The 23,620-nt window shown below is 42.0% G+C and overlaps 3 protein-coding genes across 3 annotated transcripts in view; 1 reads left to right on the forward strand and 2 right to left on the reverse strand.

The window, feature by feature from the left end:
• The first annotated feature begins 6,818 nt into the window (after positions 1-6,818).
• Positions 6,819-13,065, forward strand: thoc1 (THO complex 1). The gene is made up of 21 exons (XM_080503203.1): positions 6,819-6,889; positions 7,098-7,171; positions 7,635-7,695; positions 7,780-7,849; positions 7,982-8,100; positions 8,186-8,234; positions 8,318-8,413; positions 8,519-8,601; positions 8,678-8,751; positions 8,836-8,944; positions 9,027-9,161; positions 9,691-9,791; positions 9,864-9,930; positions 10,036-10,086; positions 10,170-10,240; positions 10,323-10,418; positions 10,822-10,887; positions 11,489-11,572; positions 11,661-11,808; positions 11,895-11,979; positions 12,710-13,065. The coding sequence occupies exons 1-21, from the start codon at positions 6,842-6,844 to the stop codon at positions 12,985-12,987; spliced, it is 1,965 nt and encodes a 654-aa protein (XP_080359329.1). The 5' UTR covers positions 6,819-6,841; the 3' UTR covers positions 12,988-13,065.
• Positions 13,066-13,282: 217 nt separating this feature from the next.
• Positions 13,283-20,299, reverse strand: usp14 (ubiquitin specific peptidase 14 (tRNA-guanine transglycosylase)). The gene is made up of 16 exons (XM_080503248.1): positions 20,163-20,299; positions 19,266-19,411; positions 18,330-18,362; positions 18,127-18,231; positions 17,574-17,677; positions 17,412-17,470; positions 17,189-17,319; positions 17,031-17,111; positions 16,848-16,927; positions 16,061-16,175; positions 15,918-15,983; positions 15,740-15,832; positions 15,520-15,648; positions 15,368-15,428; positions 14,670-14,777; positions 13,283-13,699 (listed from the first exon to the last, which is right to left on the reverse strand). Exons 1-16 carry the CDS (start codon positions 20,176-20,178, stop codon positions 13,554-13,556), a joined length of 1,473 nt encoding a protein of 490 aa, XP_080359374.1. The 5' UTR covers positions 20,179-20,299; the 3' UTR covers positions 13,283-13,553.
• A 1,968-nt stretch (positions 20,300-22,267) lies between these two features.
• The window catches only part of rock1 (Rho-associated, coiled-coil containing protein kinase 1), a 39,845-nt gene continuing 38,492 nt past the window's right edge, over positions 22,268-23,620 (reverse strand). Inside the window, exon 33 of the mRNA XM_080504089.1 lies at positions 22,268-23,614. Coding sequence (XP_080360215.1) covers positions 23,611-23,614 — 4 coding nt within the window. The 3' untranslated portion in view covers positions 22,268-23,610. The remainder of the gene's footprint in view (positions 23,615-23,620) is intronic.

Below are 23,620 nucleotides of genomic sequence, written 5' to 3' on the forward strand. Positions count from 1 at the left end.
AGACCTTGCAAGTTGGAACTCCTATTTACTTCCAAAAAAACATGTCGCTTTGAATCTGGAGTGTTTCACAATAAAATCCTCCATTCCAATCTTCCAAAACCATGAATCTAAAAACTGCTGCTCAGTGTGAAAAAAAAGCCTGTGTGGTGTTCAAGAGTTTAGAGTCAAATGAGAGTTTAGGCCCCGTTTACACAACAACAATTACGACCATATCCACAAAACTTTCTTCACTTTTAGGGGGTCCGTTTACACGGCACCAGTGTCCGGATTCACTGTATCCGCGAAGTTTTTAATCCGGCTCCCAAGGTGGAAAGTTTCTTTCAAAGCCGCTAATCCCTCCTGCAGAGACTGCTCGGGGCTACAGAGCTAGTTACTGCGCATGCGCAACCTCCCTTTCCCTTCCATCCACTTGTAAACAAACATGGCGACCCGCGGTGGTATTAATCAGGGTAGGTATTTTAGTTTTATCGTCCATATCAGTCGTTTTATAGTTGACACTCACCTCTGATAGCATCCGATGCGTCATCAGTCCATGCGGAGGTCGGGTGCTCTCCAGTTTCTTTACATTTATAGCGTATTCTTCTCTGCACAAGCCTGTGTTGTTTCATTACAAAATCAACCAACAGCGCCCTCGCGAGCCTCGGCATACTAACTACATCGTTCTCTCTGTGCCTGCTGCTGCAGTATAAACACACTCCCTTTTTTTTAATGGGTTAGGTGTTGTCACGTGAACCGTTGTCGTGTAAACAAGACCGCGTTCACACGACAATGTTTTCAAGTGAAAATACAAACCCTTTGTTGCGTTTTGGATGCCTGCTTACACATTCACTGAAAATGTGAGTTTCACATTGACAATGAATGGGAAATGGGAAATACGTATCTGTAATGTTTTGTTTTAAAAGCCTCAGAATATTGGCACATATCCAAACGTGCATCCCGAAAGATAAAGAAATAAATTAAGAAAATGTCTCTTTTTAAGGCTTTATTCAAGATGAAAACTGTAAGTCAGTTTATTCACTTGGATACCAGCACTTTCCTGGAGTTTTGCTGAATACATGTGACAGTTAGACACAAGTGTTACCAAATAAATGGTGGTTAAAGGAAAATTACAAACAATTACAAATGCATCTATTGGTTGAAACTGAGATTGGTGCTTCTGAATTACATTTGGGAATTACGTTTTCCATTGTATATGATCAGCCTGTGAAAAAAATCATCAGTGAATTTAAACATATTTGCATATATAAATAATGAAAAGCACATTCCATGTATTAAATTCCCATGTTTCTAAAGCTACAGTGTGTGTAAACCCACTCACCCCACACGAATAATTAAAAAAGAAGGAGCTCATTCATGTTATTGTTCTAAATACAGTATCGAAAAGGTTGAATGAGGTTTTCTCCCTTGAAGAGTACTCCATCTCTCCAGTGTGCCACCACACCTCTGCCCGTGAGTTCAATCATAAAACATTTGGGCACTTTGAAATTAAGAAGGAGGATGATGGATTTACGCTTCTTCTTTAATGGTGAGATCTTGCAGGGCGGTCATCTGAGCACTCCTTCCTTTGTGTGTTTAACCTCCAGGGTCACCGCATTGTGTTGGGCCTCATGTTTTGGACTCGGTTCCCTTCCACACAGACAATGCTCTTTTTGTTGCCCCTCGGCCGTCTTTTTGTCGGAGCGTTCATCAAATTATTTTGGCTCCCGTCTTGTGCTCGCCAGTTTCCAGAAGCTGGCACCGGGGGAGTGTTTGGGCAGAATAAATCAATGGGAAGTGAGACTCCGACCCAGTTTTATTTAATTTCAATGGGATAAATATAACCTATCGGGCCCCCCAAAAATCCCTCCGCGTTACCAGCTTTACACCACTTTCTCACTGGAAATATGTCAACGAACAGATAGGATGAAACTAGCACGACATTGAAAAAAAGACTTGCCGTCTCATAAATGTATGAATAGATAATATTTTAGTGGTTCCACACGTGTACATGGCATAAAATGAGCCATCTTGATTCTTTCAATGAATAATGGACCGTAGCATTGTCCAGTAAAATTCATATCCATAATCCATGGAGCGCAACACGTACAGGTTAATACTCCAGGAATATAGAATGCAATTTTTCTTTTAGTTTAAGTTTCAGGAGTATTTACTTGTTTGGAATTTAAGCCTATAAGTCAAGGGTGTCAAACATAAGGGGTTTGGACAAAACAGGCCCACAAGAGTCTCTCAGTCCAAATCACCAAGCAAATTGTAAAAATGTCACACAAAATATTGATATTTTTTCACCTTTAAGTTGGATTCATGTTTTGGATATTAATTTCTTGTCACAGTTCATGTGAGGTCATTTATGCCAATTTACGTGGATCAAAGATTCCAAATAAATACAATTTCAGAAGTGGAGAACAAATTTAAGACAAGTTCTTGCATCGTTCTAAGAAGAATTTTGATTCTATGAGTTTTACATCAATTCTAACAAAGCAAAGCCTCTTCCAGAGAGGTTTTCGTTGCTACTATAATACACTATGAGTATATTCACAACTCAGCAATAGCAATAGAAATATCGGATCAGGAAAGTACCAGAATAAGCCAATACTCAAATCTGGAAAATCTCATCAGTATCTGGCGCAAAGGTGTGATCAGGACATGTGATAATAAGATGTTTCATGATAAACATCGTGAAATATCTTATATACTGTATTTTGTGTTTTCATGACTTATTGGTAAATTGTAAAAACAATTAAGGATTAAACAAAAGTTTGTGAAATAGATCTACATGAATTTTATTCATATTTTCTGAGACGTCAAACTATTTTGACGTCCAGTTATATTGTGATTCAGATTGTTTTTGTTTTTTGTAAAAGAATTTCCCCGCAGGAATAAATAAAGTGATTCTGTGTGTGAAACAGAAAAGTTCACGAAATCCTCATCATAATGTTTTCTTACGGTGCTTCTTTGTGCTGCGGTTACATGACAATCACATGATTTAGACTCACCTCTGACTGAGCTGCAGTTTTTTAGTTTTTTTGTATTTTTTGGTGGAAAAGGATTCATGTATTTGACACTTTCCTAAAAGGTCACGTGTCTTTAACCTAAACGTTAACCTTCCCCGGCTCGCTGACAGACGCTCACGTCTTATCTACCACTCAAGTGTTTCTCACTCCCTTCTCTGCTTCTCGTCGGTTCCTGGCAAACCTCCAGCCGGCGATGCGTCGGAGGAAGACGTGTGTGTATGTGTGTGTGTGTGTGGCGGGGGGGAGGTGATGTCTGTGAGGTCGGCACAATGTGCACGCGACGACTCGAGGAGTCATTTCAAAAAGTGCGCAGCCAGACACTTCTGACTTCCCGTGTTTAACGGCGGCGGTGGAAATGCCCCCCACCCCCACCCCCGGCTCTTTCTGAGCGATGCCACTGGCCCAGTTCGTCTTCGCCACCAACATCAGCGGCCTCACGCTTCACAGACAGAGGGGGGGGCCGTAAATGACGGGTGACCCAGGTCACCGCTCAGAGTGCTTCAGCGGTCACGACCTGCACGTAAACACACTCCGAGGCGAGCCGCGGTATGCACGTGAACCCCGTAAAAGTTGAGGACGAATTCCTCGCGTCAGCCTGCGATCACTCGGAGATATACGGGCAATTATTCAAAAGTCCAGCTTGTCATCGCTCTGGCTTTGGCAGCGACTCCCCTGAATTCAAGCTTTTCCTTATACTTGGGTTATTTAATGTGTTTGCAGGGATGTGTTGCGCTGCACTGGTTAGACATTTCTATATTTGTTGCCATTTTCCAAACTAATCTAAAAAACACTATATCTTGATTTAATATTTCATAGTACATGCTACAGTTAAATGCTGACCCCCTACACAACCGTGTGGTACAATGTGGTATTACAAGACTCCACTATGAAATATTAGCTTATTTTTAATGCGTAAAGCTGTTTAAAGTGTCTCGTCACACCATCATGAGCTACAATGTAGTAAAACAAGACTCTGCTAATAAATATTTCTGTTTTCTAATACGTAAAGCTGCTCAAGTTTGTCTTGTGGTACTAAGTCTCATATCAAGATCACGCTAATTTCAGGGGCTACAGCACTTGATAGTGTGTTTTGTTTGAAAAAGAAAAACACTTTAAAATAATTGACTTGTTATACCATTTTGTGGTACAATTTGGTTTTAAAAGATTCTAATAATAAATGTCTATTTTTCAATACATAAAAGAAGTGTTTATAGCTTTTGTATCAAAATCTTCTAAAGAGTATCATTACACCATCTTGTGGTACGAAATATATCAAGTATTCTTTTCATTTCAAGCGCTGGTGTTTTTGATGTTTGTTATTTTTACTTTAACACTAGTAATCGTTTGGACCAGTAATGTAATATATACTAAAAGAAATTACAACTGTGATAGAAAAACTGCTGCATTGTAATAAACATGAAGACTGTCATCCACTATCATTTTTCTTATTTAACATTCAGGAGGCAGGCTGATTCTAAAATGTGATTGTTGAATATTGAAGAAGAGGCAGCCTAAATTAAAGTTTACTTCTTTTGTTACTTCTTCCTAACACTTTTCAGACATGTTGAAATAGATATATGTATTATATGTGTATGTATATACACATGTATGTATGTCTTGTGTTTGCATATAATAGACATGGATTTATTTATTTAGTGTCTATTATTGATATTTTTTCCTTTTCTTTTTTGTATGCATCTGTATTTTGTTTTGACATGTCTGGAGCAAAAAACAAAACAAAACATTGGAAGGCTCACATATCCTGAATAAAAACTGGAAATAAAATCTTTGATATTTGACCATTAAACTGAAAGTCTTACACTGTTGTCGGGGTTTGTTTGTTTTTTTACTTAAAAACTTGTTTGATATCTTCACTAAGAATGTGCGTGATCATGTTATGTCTAATATTTGCTGGTTTCCGCCTTTAGTGATTGCTGTCAGGTTGCAACTGGTTCTAATGTGACATTGTTGAACAGGAGATCCTATCAAAGAAAAAATCTAGTGGCTGTAGCTTCAATTGTATCATGACAACACACGGAAATGTGTGCGCACACACACACACACACACACACACACACACACACACACACACACACACACACACACACACACACACACACACACACACACACACACACACACACACACACACACACACACACACACACACACACACACATACACACACTCTCTCTCTCTCTCTGCTGTGACCTCTGTGAGGTCCACTCATAAACAAGGAGAGCGACCTTAGCCCGGCTCGTTCCTAACCAGAGCAAGGACACAAGAAACAAACATCAGCAGGTTAATTAATGTTTGAAATATAAACAAAGCAGGCACTATTTTAAGTCCAATCTTGACAATGAATCTACAGAATGAGAACGATTGAATAGTTTGAAGTGTGTCAGGCAGATATAAAAATACTTTCGGATGATCACAAGGAAAAGGTGGATTTCAAGCCAGGTGGAGCCAAAACCAACCTGCAAGAGACTCCAATCCAGCCAAACTACCAAGTAAATTGTAAAAATCTATAGTAATTGTTTGGTTTTTGTGAAAATATCAACACTTTCATCGTATATACTCTGTCACAACAAAGAAAAACATTAAAGTTTCAACTTACCAGCTTTTATGTCACAATTTTAGGGCTCTAGCCCACTCAAGATGAAGTTCGGTTGCAAATGGCCCCTGAATTCAAATGTGCAATGAGTTACTTTTCACGATAAAACAAGAAACATGGATTAGAACCAAGAGCAAATACAAAATCAATGTTGTGACACAGCAAATGTGCAGGAAGTATTATAATAAGTGTAATACTGTATTTCATTGATTTTTATGAGGGATAAGCTGTGTAACTTTAGTGAGAAAAGTAAAATAAAATCTAAGAAAACAAAGTCTGAAGTCTTGAATATCCTTCAGGATTATTTGGAATTTTAGCAAAAGTATTTTAATTGTTTTTTTTTTTTTATTATTATTATCCATTCCCAAGTTACACCTTTAACTATTAGAAAATAAAACCGCATCTTTTGTGGGCAGAACATCCACAGCTGCATGTCGGGAACTTAAAAAGTGCTGCACTGCCACTCTCTGGTTGTTTAGATTCTCAAAGCTCACAATTTGCTACAATAATATTGATCTCATTTGTGGAAAAACATGTTAGATACCACTTGTTTTAACTTGCGTCCTGCCACTGGACACTGTAACACACACACGCACACGCACACACACAAATGGAAGCATTTAGATTTGTGGGTATTCAAAGGTTTTTAAGCTTTTTTTTTATCGGTCCGGCCCACCTGAGGACAGATTGTGTTCTGGGTGGCCTCAGATTGTGGCGTTATCTTTATTCTCCTGCAGAATCTGTTATCTCCAGCAGCAGACCTCACCAGTCCCGAGAAGCTCCTTTAACCCCATGACTGCTGTACGTGACTGAACTCTCAGTTTAACAACTGTTGACCAAAGGAGACCAAAAATAATTTGTGTGCACAAGACAAGAGTACAACAGTAATAGGTATTTTGACTTAATTTATATTTTCTAATCTGTGGATGTCCTTGTTTGTTTTCAGCCAGGTCCCGAGGTGAAATCAAATATCAAATATATATACCGGTATATAAAATCTTTTTTAATGTAAACAATTTAACAGCATAGAATAGATAAACTGGAACATATTCAGACTAAGTTGTAACTCGAGTTTTGAATATTTAACATAATTATATATGTAAAGGGGAAAAAAACAAACACATTTTAAACAAATTGGGATTACCTGCAGCGGGGATATATTTGTGTGACGGACCAGTGCGATCCTGAATACGGTCCCCCTTGTGAGAGCTTAAAGATGTCGTTGTCTTTATTTGATTTTATTGACGCTAAAGATAAATTTACGGTAAGAAAATACATTCGTATTCATTTATCTGAATGGCATTTGTTAGTATGCATGTAGTTTTAGTCCCGATGGTTAAAAGCAGGTTTGCCGGTGGAAGTTAGAGCTCGTTGTGTTTGTGAATCATGTGTAGCGGTTAACGAACGATGCTAAGCTAACAAGCTAACACAACAGTTTCTTTATTTTCTCTTTCTCTTCTTCTCTTCTTCAGGCTTCTGCCAAACATGCCTTCTCCTCTAAAAACAGCAGACCTCTCATCGATGCTTTCAACGAGATCCCTGGGAAGTAAGTCAGCTGCGCGTGAGAGTGTAGTTGTATAGTTGTGTTTAAACGTGTGTAATAAAAGTGTAGTGCTGTGTGGATGTGCGTAGTAAAGTATAGTGGTATTTAGTTAAGTGTAATAATGCGTACATTTGTGTAGCTTGTAGTGAGACGTAGTGGTGGGTTGTAATGTGTAGTGGGTTGCAGTGGAGTGTAGTAAAGTGCATTAATGTGTATTGGGTGTATATTAGTTTGTAGGTGTGTGTTTGTAGTGAAGTGTAGAGGTCTGTATTTGTGTGTGGTAATGTGCTGTGAATGTGTAGCAGTGTGTATTGAGTGATTAGTGTTTTGTAGTTGTGTAGTGAGAGCACAGCGTTATTTAGTGTTGAGTGAATGCGTGGTGAATATGTAGCAGTGTGGAATGAATGTGTTGTCGTGTGTAGTGAACACGTAGAGGTGTGTAGTGATGTCCTGTGTGTTTCCGCAGTGAGCAGGAGAAGAAGGGTACACTGGATCAGGCCCTGAGAGGATTCCTCGGCGATCAGATCGTAAGGAATCTCAGCTTCAGTCCATCATGAAGTTTTTTTTTTTTTAACCCGAGTCTGCGACACTGACTTGAACCGTGTGTGCAGGTGGTGCAGAGAGCCAGCTGTGATGACTTCCTGTCTCTCATCTACCTGAGCATCGACGCAGTCACAGACGGTGTGTGTCTCCACCTGAGGAACAGTTCCTTGTGTTTTTAGTTATAAAATAGTAATAAAGTGTGTTTCCTTCACTCTGCCTGTAAATTCACCCAGTTTACAGCCTGAATGTGACCCCTCTCACCTGTTGCAGGTATCTGCTCGCCCACCATCCCCTTCGTGCTGCTGGGAGACGTCCTGGACTGTCTCCCTCTCGACCAATGCGACAAAATCTTCTCTTTTGTGGAGGAAAATGTTTCCACCTGGAAATCGGTAAATTGGCTTTTAGTTGTTAGTGAATCTTTCAGTTTCTAACAGTTTCATCACAGTGCACTCTTTTTTTTCTTTTTTGCTCCAGAGCTCCTTTTACACTGCGGGCAAGAACTACTTGCTGAGGATGTGTAATGGTAAATTCCCCCCCCCCGTTCTCGTTCTCGCGCAGGAGCCGTTTCAGTCACAGTTTGTGGTTTATTTATTCTTCTGTCTGCAGATCTCCTGAGGAGACTTTCCAAATCTCAGAACACGGTCTTCTGTGGCAGAATCCAGCTTTTCCTGGCACGCCTCTTCCCTCTGTCTGAAAAATCAGGTGGGTTTTTATCTTCTTTGTAGTCGTTTGTAGTCTGACGGAGTGTTTCTCTGCAGGTTTTTGATTTGTGGCTTCTTCTTCTTTTTTTGTTTTTTCTTTGTCCAGGTCTTAATCTACAGAGCCAGTTTAATCTGGAAAACATAACGGTGTTCAACAAAAATGAACAGGAGAGCACGCTGGGACAGAAGGTAAAACACACAGATCCTGATGAGAGTCCTCTTCCACCTTCGGTTTGGAACGTTGAGTTAACTGTTGTGTTCATAGCACTCTGAAGAGAAGGAGGATGGGATGGAGGTGGAGGAGGGAGAGATGGGGGAGGAGGAAGCTCCCGCACCGTGGTAAGTTCCACAGTTACTACAGTTTGATTTAAAGCGTGCAGAAGATAAATGAGAAAGGATGTGACTCATCTGATTTGCTTTCAGTTCCATTCCCATCGACTACAACCTGTACAGAAAGTTCTGGACCCTGCAGGACTACTTCAGAAACCCGGTGCAGTGTTACGACAAGTTCTCCTGGATGACGTTCCTCAAGGTGCGTGCTGTCCAAATAACACGAAGGAGAGTTTTTAGGATCGGTTTTAAACTTCCTCCTATTCTCTCTCTCTCTCCCTCAGTACTCAGATGAGACCCTGGCAGTGTTCAAGAGCTTCAAGCTGGATGACATGCAGGCCTCCAAGAGGAAGCTGGAGGAGCTGCGAGCGTCCTCCGGAGAACATGTTTACTTTGCAAAGTTCCTCACCAGCGAAAAGGTGTTGTTTTTGTCATACAAGACTCATAAGCAGTTTGGAATTTTTGGCTTTTGGGGGAAATTTATGGAAAATGGATTTATTTTATATCATGAAAGTATAAGCACAGTGGAGGATAAACCACAACAAACAATGTCAGTGTCTCCATGACAACCTCACATGCTGTTGACAAGTGGACTTATTGTCTGTTGGGCCGTGACCCTCGGAGTTACGAGCCTCTTACACGGCGACTTGGCTGATCCCAGAGGTTTTTTTTTGTTTTGTTTTTTAATAGATTCAGGCGCTGGAGAAAGTGCAGGCCTCATGTCAAAATGTGAAGGACTGTTTAACTACCTATTCTCATTGAACCAGGACATTTATTGATCCATTCATGGATCAAAGATCGGTTGTGAATTGTCTCCTTGTTCGAGAAGTTGTTCAAAAAGTACTGAAACCTTGAACGGCTGGACGTTCAAAAGTTTAGAGAAGGTCACAAGTGTACGAGCGGTGGAGCTCGTGTTGTGACCTCTCTTCTTCTCTTCTCTCCATCCAGCTCATGGACCTGCAGCTCAGCGACAGTAACTTCAGGCGGCACATCCTGCTGCAGTACCTCATCCTCTTCCAGTACCTGAAGGGCCAGGTCAAGTTCAAAAGGTGAGGGGGGGGCATAGAGTCGTCAGGGAAACGTCTGACATTGAGAGACGCTCACTGTGTCTCCTGTTTCAGCTCCAGCAGCCTCCTGAACGACGACCAGACCACCTGGATCGAAGAGACCACCAAACTGGTGTATCAGGTCGGTGGAAAAAAACACTTTGTCAGTGGTGTTTCTCAGTGCAGAATGTGGTTTAGAAACATGGCAGTGAAGCGTTCCCGTCGTAACTTCACTCTCCTCTCACAGCTGCTGAGGGAAACTCCGCCTGACGGGGACAAGTTTGCCACCATGGTGGAGGTGAGTCCTGGACTGTTCTTCATTGATCCTCGAGTTGGCGTTCTCTCTCTAATAACTCCTGACTCGTCGATTCTGGTTGGCAGCACATCCTCACCACAGAAGAGAACTGGAATTCCTGGAAAAACGAGGGCTGTCCGAGCTTCGTGAAAGAGCGGTAGAGTTCTGGTTACGACTGTCACTTTTCACAGCAGCGGTGTGAGACCTCGTGTGTTTTAAGTTCTTCTTCTTCAAACAAGGATGGTGGACGACAAACCGAAAAGACCCTCCAGGAAAAGACAGGCTCCAGAGGACTTCCTGGGAAAAGGACCGGACCGCAAGATCTTTATGGGAAAGTAGGTGGTGGAGAAGGAACTTTTATCTGCACACATCAGCCATTACATTATGACCACTGATAATCGGTGGGATACGTGAAGCATTTTGTTGCAAGCAGACGATGATTGTCTTACAGCGGCTGCCCACAAGTTTCACACCGGGTTTGTTAGAAGCAGAAAAACAAAAGGGTTTGATTTGATCAGGACCAAATTGAGCTGTTTGGAAGAGTCAGAGTATCTCCAAGTCTGCAGCTCCTGTGACGTGTTCAAGGTCTGCACAAAAATAATATCTCTGATTTAATCTGTGCAGTTATGACAATGACGCACTTCTACAGGAGACGGTGTTTCTTCATCCTACTGCATCTCGGAAGCATCAAGGCTGTTTATAATTTCCTATAACTGAAGGTTTTTCCTCTTCTGTCAGTGACGAGTTGACTCGCCTGTGGAACCTGAACCAGGACAACATGGAGGCCTGCAAGTCCGAGAGCCGGTCAGTGGAGCCCAAACACACCAAAGATCCACACCCTCAGACAGAGCACAGCCGCTTTCAAGCTTAGTTTATACGAAAAGATATTGGGTTTTCTTCAAGGCCCCATTTACGTCATATTTTCAAATGGAAAACTGAAAACTTTCGTTGTATTTTGGGCGTCCGTTTACGCAACAACGGTGCTCCATCTCCGGGGAAATGCAACTTTTCTGAAACGATGATACGGTAGCAAATTGTTCTGCACACACGGGTAAAAGATTCATTCATGACAATGAATGCAGTGGGTGCTGCTCACTCTTGAATTTCTCTGATAAAGTGTCTCGTTATGAAATCATCTGAATCACATGTGGAGACGCAGGCAATTCAATTTTCTCAAAATGTCTCAGGGTAAATGCAAATTTCTTTCTGAAACGAAAACTCAAACGGTGCGTTTTCACTTGAAATATATAAACGGCGCCTGAAGCATCACGTCAAAAGGAGATCTTGTGAAAACACTCACACTGGGAATTCATTTAGTTTTCTCATTAATCTGAATCAAACCAATCGATCCAGATTTAAAAAAATCACCCGAATGCTCACATTTCATATTTACTCACTTTTCCAGGGAGTTCATGCCGTCGCTGGACGAGTTCTTCGCCGAGGCCATCGAGCAGGCCGACCCCGCCAACATGGTGGAGGACGAGTACAAGTGAGAAAACAAATACACACACGGCAGCGTTTCGATCAGCGGCTCTCCTCCCGGCGTGTGTCTGAAATTCCCGGTGGAACGTCTGCAGGGTGGTGCGGAACCCGAACTATGGCTGGCGGGCGCTGAGGCTGCTCTCCAGGAGGAGTCCGCACTTCTTCCAGCCCACCAACCAGAAGTTCAAGAGCCTGGCCGACTACCTGGACACCATGGTCAGCAAGCTGGCCAAGGAGCTGCCGGTGAGCGAATCATTCACCGCTTAACCAACGTGGTTGGAATAAATATAGAGTACAAAGTGACTGTGTATGTGTGTGTGTGTGTGCAGAAGGACATCCCGTCTGAGGAGATCAAGACCGGGGAGGAAGACGACGACGATAACGGAGACAATCTGCTCAAAGACGGCAACGACAGTGAGTCCACCGTCCTCCAGTCACACGACACCGATGTAGAATTGTGACGACTTAAAAGATCTTTTCAAGATTTCAACGAGTTACTCCGATCACAGGAACTAACCTGCTTTATTTTTAGAGTTCAGCTACATGTGACCTAAAGTGTTGCCTTTGAAGGGACCACTGGACTATTGTTACACGGTTTGTAAGTTATCAAAGGACAGGATGAACTGAGGCAGAATTCTGTTGAAATTGCAGTTTTATTAATATTTCAGGCTTGTTGTGTGTTGTAAAACAATAGTTGATTTTGAGGTATTGATATAATCACCGACTGGCCCACTTAAGATGCCAGATGAAGTCAAACACACAGTGGTAATGAGGAAAGAGTCTCAGGGTTCAGTCGAGGGTTGAAGTACCAGGAACTCTCCACAGGGGGTCACCATCGAGTTCAAAATCAACCAACAATGGATAAAACACCATCTTCATTTGTCATTTGAAAGGTGACGAAGACAATATCTGTCTGTCATAAAATATTTGAACAGATAGATCTTTGTGACAATTTAAACAAGATATTTTATCATTTAGAAATGCTTTAAGTTATGCATTATTGGCTGCAGTTTCTACATTTGTATCTTAAGTAGCTGTAGTGGCGAGATATTTCGCTGCACTTAAGTATGGTTAGTTTATTTTTGTTACTTTATTGGTTGCCAAGACGAGCTCATGCAGTTTTATCGTATCGTTTCCCCCCCAGGTCCGAGCATCCAGAGCAAACCGGTCACCAACCAGCAGATGGACGACGTGGCATCCAAGCTGGGCGCGCAGTGGAAGGCGCTGGCGTCCCACCTGGAGATGAAGGCGGCAGAGGTCCGGGAGATCGAGACGGACAGCGAGGACCCCGACATGCAGGCCAAGCTGCTGCTGGTGGCCTGGCAGGACCGCGAGGCCTCGCAGGCCACCGTGGAGAGCCTGGTCACCGTGCTCAACGCCGCCGGCTTCTCGCACATCGCGGACGGCCTCAGCGAGGCGTAACAACCCCACCTCCTCCGTTTACACACCGTGAACATGGACAGACTGTGTTTTTGTAGTTTAGATTTCACTTTTTCACTGTAGACGTTCCAATAAATGTTTGTTTGGATACAAAATAAAAGCAGGAGGTCTTTATTTTATTATTTTTTATTCTGGTCTCGGTTGAATCTCAAGTCTTTAACACATGTCCCCCCCCCCCCACCCGGGAAGAAGAACGTTAAGTGAAGGATCCTCGTCGAAAAGCACTTCAAAGACCTGAGAGTGAGCCCCTCCCCTCCCCCCTTTAACTTTTGGTGATGTCATTTTGGGGGAAACAGCGGTTTAATGGTGATGATATGAGCACCTCAGAAGGATTTTAAAAATATACAATGTGTAGAAAGCTCTCAAGAGGGTCCGGTCCAGTCCGGTGACGCGCCCCACCCCCGGACTTAACACCATTTTACAAAAAACGAAAACAAATGAACAAATCTTTAAAGACACCGGTTATATTGCACGTGTATGCAGACAGTGCTTGGAAATGGCCGTTTGTACATGTGTGTTGGATGCCGTTGCCCCTCCCCCGCCCGGAGTTACTGGTCCTCTTGGAGGATTTCCAGCCGCCGGGGGCCGTACAGCAGGACGTACGCTATGTGCCAGTCTCCTCCTCCGGACAGCCGCAGGATGTCCTCCGGGGACACCAGGCTCACCTTGTCGTCGTCAAACTTCACCCACTCGTCTGGAGGAGAAGAGAGGCGACACGGTTTCAACATAAAGCTCGCCGGACGGTCCGCTCCACTTGAAATCATTTGAATCTTTGATGGGTTTTTTTTTCATTTCACTATCTTATAACAAGAGACGTCATACAAAAAAAAAAAAAGATCCTTTTTACTTTTCTTGCTAAAATATAAGGAACCGTGATTGTTCCTATATTACTGAAGATCAAAGCGGTCTGAAAAGCTCTTAAGTCATTTATTTAATCAGACTGATCTTGAGAGACATTTATAGTTGCAGGACCAACCGGTTTTTGTGAACTTACTAGTTTTATGTTTACATCAAAGCAAGTGAGCAAAAAAAAAAGATTCATATAAAAATAAGTAAAAGCCTGAGCAGATAATATTAAAAATGTTTAAGTCCTGATTTAAAGGAAGCGCCGACACTCAGCAGAAAGATTCTTCAACAGGTGAGGAGCGTAGGAACTAAAAACTGCTTCACCTCGTTTCTCCCGACTCCAGGCACACTTGGTAAACCTCTTCCTGAGAACTTCAGATGGACGTTTCAGATTCTACTTGTAATCCGAGATGTAGTTAGGCCCGAGACCATTTAGCACTTTATAGACGAGTGGTCAGATTTTGAAGTGGATCCTTTGAAACTCTGGATGAGCTGCAGCTGTTTTTTTTTTGTTTTTTTTTTACAAAGACCTGCAACACTTTGACTCACTATATTCTTCAGATGACATGGATTTAAGAAGAGCCCTGAACTTTAGTGAATAATAAGTATTGAACAAAATAATTCCTCATGGTGACGTCACATTTTAACTGGATTTACATCTGCAAAGAAATCAAACCACAGATGTCCATCGGCTCTGCGCCATAATGCACCTTTTAGGACTAATTTCTCGGGAGGAAAACAGCATTATTTCACCAACATGTCAACTCAAGTGCTGTTCTTGGTATGGTAACGTGAACGAGGAGGATTTTCTGCCTGACCTTCTTTCCTCTTGACCCAGCCCACGTAGTGGCCGGATGAGCTGGAGCGGCCCTGGTGTGTGAGCACGGCCTGCAGCTCGTAGTAACCGCTGTTGTTGGAGCCGAGGTCTGAGGAGAGAGAAGAGAAGAGAAGAGTCTTAAAGAGTTCCCCTCTCAGCTTGCACGTCATCCTGTAAAGTCACTTTTATCTCTATGGAGGACTTGAATTACTAAATCATTTTGCACTTCAAAAAAAAAACATTTAACCACATGATTGTTTTAAAAAAAACTTACAAATATATTGTAGAGTAGTTTCTTTTACAGTTAATTAAAATTAGTAAAGACGCATTATAAACCCTGGTTTAAATGATTAGTTTTAGTACAACACGTTTCCTGTGAAAGTACAGAAAAAAACCATCACACTACTGCATTATTGACCTTTTCTAAAGTTATCTTTCTATTGTTTTTAATTGAACACAACATTTCAAGTACCGGTATTTAAATCTCGATTGTCGTAAACTATACAATTCTTTCCTAAAACGTGCCTCTTAATAAAGGAATAAACAGTTTTATGGGGATTTCGCCTCGTAAATACAAGTAAAAGAACAAACAGCGGGAGAAAGCAAATCCAGTACTCTTAGATTTTAAAGTTATGATAAATGGAGAAGCACAGTTCTGCTGGTTAAACTGAATCTTTCTTCAGATATTTGAGATCGTACCATCTGGGAATGAGAAGGGCTCATAGTTCACTTCTTTAGCGGCGTCTGGCTTCTTCACCAACTGAAACAGGGAAAAAAAAAACAAAGCTCAAGAGGAAGCCGGAATAAAAAAAATAAGTCATGTGCGAGTAACAGATCTGAAGTGTTGGAACCTTCTGCTGCTGCTTCTCCAGCTTCTTGTCCTCCATCTCTTTGAACTTGGACCTGACGGAGAGCATCTTCTCCTGCACCTCGGCCGTGCAAAGCTCGTACACGTCCAGCATGAGCGGGAACTTCACGTCCTGCCAAGGGGAAAAAAAAACAACAACAAAAAAAACTGAGTGGAGCCGAGATGAAGAATCAGTCTGCGGTGAATCCGGCCTGAGTTCGGACCTTTAGGACTTTGGCATTGACGGACTCTTTCTCCTTGTAGAAGAATCGCACCATCTGAACGGTCAGGTAGGCGGGGAGCCGGCTCAGCTTCGACTGCAGGGAGGAGAAGGTTTAGTCAGGACCAACATGTTAAAAAAAAAAAAAAAAAAAAAAAAAAACGGGGAGGAGGGTTACTCACAGATTTGATGTAGAGCGCGTTTCTCTCCAGCGTCGGAGACATTTTTGTGATTTCTTCTTGCAGTCTCTGCGGAGCAAGAAGCCGTCAGGTCGGCAACTCCTTCGTTTCATTGTGCACTTGTGGTAGAAATGAGCCGTACGTACCAGCCTCAGGCCCGTCGCCAGGTATTTCACCTCCTGGCTGATGAAGCAGCTGAGCTGCAGCTGGCTCTCCTTGCCTTTGATTGGCTCCTCTTCCTCGGACTCTGAGCATTTCATGCTGGACACGGCGACGTTAAGGAAAACACACAGATCTGCTGAGTCGGCATGCAGAGGCCAGCTTGTAATACCAGTGTGGACCACAGGGTGGTGGAATGGTTTAAAAAAAAAAAAAAATGTAAATGATGTGATCAACAAATACCTTTTGTCATCCCTGAAAAACAAACAGACTTCCGAAGCCATAACCACCTTAAATACACACACTGATCCGACACAAATGATTCAATTATCTACCGAGAAACAACCGTGTACCGAACGCCACGTTGCACATTTGTTTTACATTTGTTTTACATTTTGTTTATTTGAATGGTGAGAGGAGCAGCTCTCCAATGGAGTTGAATTTTGTAAATTAATAAATGAGTTCTACTTCCAAAAATAAGCTACAGAGCAGAATTCAAAGTAAAAAATAATTAAATGTGCAGTAAGAGACAAAGAGTTCAGACTGTGAGAAACTGAAGTCCAGATATATCAATGTTATTTTTCCTATTTATGACTCATGTTTCCACATGTGAATTACTCAGGTGAGACTTATAGTCTGGTAAATACGGTAAATTAATCAGACTTTCAGAATTAAATTTCAATGGTTTTGAATTTGCAGAGAATGAATGAACAGCAATGGAAACAAAACACAAAAAGTAAGACCGTGTCCTCGAAGGCAAGGTGCAAAGGATACGAAGTCTCAAATTCTACACCGAAATACTGATCGATGAAGTTCTTCTTAGAGGCGGCGGAGGCGCCACCTTCAGAGCCGGTCTGTAAATAGAAACAAAACACACACACAAACACACACAGACACTGTTAACCAACTGGGTTTCAGTCTCAAGCTCCTAAAGGAAAGCGGTGCGTTACCCGTTACCTCCATGGCCGCCTCCGGCTCTAAAGGCTCCAGCTTCTGCTGAAGAACTCTCATCATCTGCAGCCAGCACTCGTTGGCATCCTGAGAGGAGAAACAGGTTAAAGGAGATGCTTCCTCTGGCGATGATGAGGAGGAGGAGGAGGAGGAAGATGTCTGACCTGCTGCAGGTACTGGCCCTGCTCCCCCTTCTCGGCAAACTGTGGGAAGGCCATGTGGAGGAACTGCAGCAGGATGATGGGAGGCAGGCTGGACGACGTCTTGTCCATCGTCTCGTATAAATCCCTCAGAGCTGATTTATTCAGACGAAAACAGATTATTGAACACTGAGGGGGTCATCATCGACAGCACTGACAATTGCGAGGAGAGTTGACCGCTTCTGACCTGCTGTGATGTACTGAGACGGAGCGTTCGCTCCTGAAGAGCGCAGAGCACCTGAATACCTGCAGAGGGAGACACGGGGTCAGTGGACGGGGCTGGGACCAGTGGTCAGAGAGAAGTAACCTCGAGGTGTTGTTCACGGTGACTCTCCAGGTACGAACTGACCTTCTGAGAGCCGTCTTGAGCTCGGGTACGGAGCGTAGACACTGCACGGTGGCGTTCATGTAGCACGTGTTCCCCAAGTTCGCCAAACCGCATGGCAGCTCCATCTGAGAGGAGGGGAAGGGGTTAAAATCCTCTGCGCACATCAGCAGCAGGCTAACAAGTAGCAGCGAGCTAATGCTCACTGCATTTCATGATTATTTCATGATCCATTCACCTATAATCAGTTTGAAGAGAAAAATGCTCTTTGTTGTCAATTAAAATGTTGGATTCAGTCAGTAACCAGTATTTTTAAGAGAAATATTTCACTTTTTTCTTTCTGTGTCACATGTGGGATGTCTTATGAAATTTATTAGCATTTTTGAGCAGACTCCTCTCAAGCAAAATCAAAATTTTAACCATATTAGTTTTAGAAAAGACAGTAACTGCACAAAAACGCAGCGAGAGTAAATTGGAACACAAGCCCTTTATATTTTTACAATAGTGAGATAAATGGAGGGAAGTCAAATGTTTCTGCAGTCTTTAAAAGCGCCTCCAACAGTTTGAGGTTTCTCACCGCCGAGGCCAGCTGCTCCTCCGTCATGTCCTCCACAAACATGGGCCGCACGGCCGGCTCCTCGGGCAGAGCCTCCGCAGAGCCCATCATCAGCAGGGTCATCCCCTACGAGGAAGAGGAGGAGGAGATGAAGAGCTAACTTCAAGTTCTGGATCCTTGATCACTGACCAGTCACTGCAGCTCGCCATCTGTTTCTTACTCACGTTCTTCAGCTTGATGTTTCCCCACTCGTCATCCTGGAAAGAGAGCAAACACTCATCAAGTTCTCAAACACTTGAAAAAGTGGAGGAGGAAATGTTGTGGCCGTTATTTTCTTCTGCTTTCTTCAGTTTGGGAATCACTCAAAGCCTCTAACAACAACTTTATTTCTAGAGCACTTTAAAAACAACCACAGCTGAACCAAAGTGCTGGACATGAATCGGGATAAAAACACGAGGTGTCATCTGCAGATGATCACAAGCCAAGTGAAAAGTCAAGGAATCAAAATGATTTAAGCTTCTTTTATAAAATGTGACTGAGGCTCATACAAAACACGAATTTCTACAGATGTTGCAACCTGGGCTGGTCTTTACATTGTGTTTGTACTGGAAAAAGTCAGTCAGCTCTCGCAATCCTGGCACCGACTTGTGCTGCATCCGTATGTACTGCATTAAACAGTGTACTCTGTGCGCCTTCTTCTGCTCATGCGCGTTAGGTTGGAGTCACATAACGTTCACACTGCAGTCTGATGGAGGTCGTGTGAACGATCACAGAAAGAAAACGGATCTCAAACAGATATCTGAGTTGAGCATCAGACCTGCAGTGTGAACATAACTGAAGAGTGGTCACTCCTCAATTCTCCATCAGCGGGATCTTTTCCAAAACTGCATCAATCAGTGAAACCTCCTATGTCGGGGTGCCAAACAAAATCCAGGGACCAAAAGCAGGCAAACAGGCCCCAGCTCTATGCTTATCCTGACTATACATGTGTGTGTTTATCCATCTTCTATATGAATTTATCCATCAGGGACACTCCCTTGTCAACGGGCCATCACAGTAAAGTCATTTGAACTCACATTCGCCTCAGGTGAAATATTCTAACACTGTGGAACCTGGAGAAAAACCAACACGGACATAAGTAACAGATGATGTGTGTTTACCTTGAGAGTGCCCCCCTTCACCATGACCTTCTGTCTGTCCGGCTGCACTCCAGTCAGGGCGAACAGCTGAGCCTTGAACACCATGGGAGGCTCCTCAGTGTTCAGCTCCACTGCATCAAACTTCTCTTTGCCCCATTTCACGTTGACTGGAACAGACACAGCAGCTTTAGACCCCCCCATGTTTCTTCTCTACAACCCCCACCCGGACCCCTGCTCCCAGTGTGGATGACACAGCATCTCGTTAGCAGGAGAAGGAGCTCAACTACTACGAGCTCACACATTAAAAGTTCCTCTAATGGAAAACTGAAGAGATTATGTATGTGCCCTGACTGAGAATACTCTGAACGATTACTGCAGAGTTTACATCATCCAGTTGTTTAGATTTACTGAGAACATGTGGAAACATTCGATCTGGATAGCTGTGTTAGCAATGCTACCTGAGCTGGAAAAAGAAAGTATGCCAATATGATTGAATAATTAAAAATAAATAAATTTGTAGATATGTAACTGAACAGCAGAAAGTATGACGGGATTCGTTCTACATTTAACTGAAACCTTACCAACTCATAACATTGCTGACCAAGCTCCTAGCTTGCTGCTGTTAGCATAGCCGGCTTCGACCAACACTTCCTGTAAACACCTCTGACAAACAGTGACACTCTTACAGCACAATAACCAATGCCTGTTTTACTGGTATATATTTTCTCTTGCTTACAAAAGCTGCTGCATCAACCCAAATATAAAGCAGTCTAACTTCCACTGTGATGGAGCTAACAGCATGTCACGGCAATGCAGCTAAGCTAACAAGCTAAAAGAATGTTTCCTGCAGCACTAAAACACAGTTATATCATTTCTCCTGAACACGAGCGGATCTGGTGTGCTATAATTAGACATTACCTGTAAACACCGGCATGTTTGGAGACCGTTTGGCTTCTCAACTCCGTGTTTCGTCCAGTTTTCAGAGTTAGCTTCTTCAGTTAGCTTCAGGCTAAACTTCATTCAAACAGAATGACGCTGCAACAACACGAGCTCTCTGACATCCAGCAGCCGGCCTGAAGTCATAGAGCTACACACATAGAACTCAATAATAGAACTACACACATAGAACTATTACATAGAGCTAATTCTAGAAGTACACAGAGGGAACTTTAGACATAGAGCTGGGACCTCCTCACCTAGATTACACACACAAGTTTAGACAAAACTATACACATATAATTTCAACATAGACGTACACACACATAACTTTGCAAATAGTGACACACCACACATAGACGTACAGACAGAGAACATGCATACAGCCACTCACACCGAATCAAAGATATACAGCCTTAGAACCGGAAGGCAGACACAGAACCACAAACACGTAAATTACCAAACATACACATTTGGTAATAGACATACAAACGAGAATCAATTATACACACAAAGAACCAGACATACACACATAGAATCCCACATACACTAAAAATCAAACCTAAACAAACATAGAATCAAGTTTGAACAAATAGAAACAGACATATACACACATAGCGTCTTAGATATACACATATAAAATCGAACATACAAAGAGAACCATACACACACATAATTAGAAACAGAAAAAGAAATGTAAATATCAGAGATGTACACACATAATACAAGTTACAGAAGGCACCCATATACATTATAAAAACAAAGCACCTACACACATGGACACAGAGATCTACACACATAGAACCTAATCATCTGGCCGTTTCCTGCAGCCAGACATACACACATAGACCAACGAATCAGACTGACAAAATCATAGATGAACATGAATGGAATTTTTATATACACACACACATATATGTATATACATACATACATACACATATGTATCTACATACATACACACGCACATATATTTACATACACACACACACACACACATATATATATATTGTGGTTCTACTCATAAAAAGTTGATATATTATTTAGATTTATTGTACACACAGAGGGGCAATCGCAGATTGTGACAAAGTCCAGAGACAGTCAGAAGCTTGTTACCTGATCTCAGGAGAGAAAATACTGGACTGGTGCTCAGTGGTCCAAAGCCCTCTTTTCAGACGAGAGTAAATCCTGCTCCCAGAATCCAAACTATGCGAAGTCTCCACGGTCAATGATGGTTTGGGAGGCCAGAGGATCAGCTGGTGTTGGTCCAAAGTCAATAGAACTATCAGGACTTGCTTTAGCTACCATTGCAAGTGTTCTGATCAGAACTCCACTGACAATTCCAAGAAGAGACACCAGCCTCAAACTTTCTTATAGTTCTTAAAATGCAAAATTAAACAGTTTGGTGGAACTTGGACAAAAGTCTATAAGCTACGTTTTCTCTACATTATCTTGATATGTTTTGCTGCTCTGGAAGTTTTATGTGGGTTTATTTTGGCTAGCAGTTTGGCATAAATGGCCATATGACCATCGTGATCAACATGTCGATCAGAGTTGTCAAACACATTTTAGTTCAGGGGTCACATACAACCCAATTTCATCTCGAGTACACAACCGGTAAATAATGGCATAACAACATATGAAATTCAAACTTCAAAAGTTTTTGTTTGTTGTGGCGCAGAGTATATGTGATGAAAGTGTGGATATTTTCCACAAAAAAACAAACTATTACGACAGAAAATGACTACTATGTCAACATAAAGCCAATTTGAATGATACATGGTGCAAAATACAATGGAATGTCCAAATAAAACTGTCTATAGTATATGCATGTTTCTCCAAAGTTACCCTGACAGCCTGGCTTTGAAGCTAGTTTGACAGCAAGGTCTCCGTGTTGTTTGCTACTCCATTGTGATGCAGATGATGCATACATTTTTTTTTTTTAAAACAACCTTTGCCGAATTCTAATGATCAGATTCAAACGAGACAAGAAACTGATTTAGATTCCAGTGGAGGGATAACAAGTCTGCTTTACTGTTGAGGATGAAACCACAGAGGCATTAAGGACACGCTTCACCGGGCGTACGATGAATGATAAAGATATGTTTATTGACATATCCATCAGTGCGGACTCCAATGCAATTTTTACCATGCAAATTATCCAAGACAAGAGTAGATCGTAGTTCCAGTGCTTTTTTTCTCTTTTTTGTTTTTAACTGAACAAAAAAACAAAAGTCACAAATTAAAAAAAAAAAAATAATAATAATAATAAAGACTGTGGAGGTAATCCATAATCCTCGTGTCTCTCTCTTTATGTACACTGCGAGGAGGGCTTTGCTTCAACGGGACAATACGATATGAAGCAAAGTGTTGGGAGGGGGCCACTTTCATTTTGACACACTCTCCATTGCAATGTGTCCGTAAAGAGGTAATCTAATATATATTTTATATACTCAAACCAGAGAATAATTCAGATAAAACCATGACAGGTGGCGATGTCTTTTTAAAAGAGCGAGAGAGAGCGAGAGCGAGAGCGAGAGAGAGAGAGAGAGAGAGAGAGCAAATGGAAGAGTTAAGATTTGTCTGGTTTCTGGAAGGAAAAGAGAAGAAGAAGCAGATATGGCAGTAAAATCAAGATCCAAACGTTAAGGCACTAGGTGGGCCAAATGCTACACCTGTTTAGTCTTCTAACAAATAATTTACAGTCAAGTCAAACAGTGCAGTTTTACAAATGTTAACTTAATGTTTTCCTTTTTGAAACCATTTCTCTATGAATCAATGTAAGGCAATACATTACAAAAAAAAACAACAACAATACAATACAGAGACAATGTACCAAATAAACAGAAAACAAAATGATCCATTAGAACTCCTATATGCCAATACAATGGAACCTTTCTCCTTATGGCTTGGAGCAATAAAAATAATTAGAATAAAAATAATGCATAGATTTAAATGATGATCCTGCATGCTCCTCGCTCGATAACTCGAGGAAGAAAAAAAAAAACTAAACAAAACGCGGTAATACTTTAATCCCGAAACCTGATAAGTGACCCGCAGAGTGAGAAGAACGAAGGCAAACAGGCCGGAGGATATGACACGAAGGCATCAGGTTGTCTTTGTCCACTTTCACCCCCCTCGCCCCTTCATCAGCCCTCCTCTTCCTCGGCCGTCTGTCGAGCTGCGAAGTCCGCCCGGGTTTAAGGACGATGGGGCGAGATGAGGGAACGTCATGCTGTTTTTGTTTTGATATAGATATGTCCATGATACCTGTAATTGTCTCATCTGGTTCAATGTGTACATCTTTCATTTTTATTTGCAATACAGGCTTTCCGTTTTATCTCATTTTTTTTTGAGGTTGAAGAAGGAGTAAAGAATACAAAATACATAAAAAAAATAAAATAATAATAATCCCCATTGGTTCAGATGGTTAGCTGAAA

This window comes from Blennius ocellaris (assembly GCF_963422515.1).
Source record: "Blennius ocellaris genome assembly, chromosome: 10".
Lineage (NCBI taxonomy): Eukaryota > Metazoa > Chordata > Actinopteri > Blenniiformes > Blenniidae > Blennius > Blennius ocellaris.

Bases quoted from the DNA above. Each gene is read 5' to 3' on its own strand.
- thoc1 (XM_080503203.1), top strand. From the start codon at position 6,842: ATGTCGTTGTCTTTATTTGATTTTATTGACGCTAAAGATAAATTTACG. The intron at 6,890-7,097 runs GTAAGAAAATAC...TCTCTTCTTCAG, and splicing joins ACGCTAAAGATAAATTTACG to GCTTCTGCCAAACATGCCTT. The intron at 11,809-11,894 runs GTGAGCGAATCA...GTGTGTGTGCAG, and splicing joins AGCTGGCCAAGGAGCTGCCG to AAGGACATCCCGTCTGAGGA.
- usp14 (XM_080503248.1), bottom strand. The intron at 17,678-18,126 runs GTGAGAAACCTC...CCCTCCTCTCAG, and splicing joins AGGAGCAGCTGGCCTCGGCG to ATGGAGCTGCCATGCGGTTT. The intron at 16,928-17,030 runs GTAACGGGTAAC...TTCTATTTACAG, and splicing joins AGCCGGAGGCGGCCATGGAG to ACCGGCTCTGAAGGTGGCGC.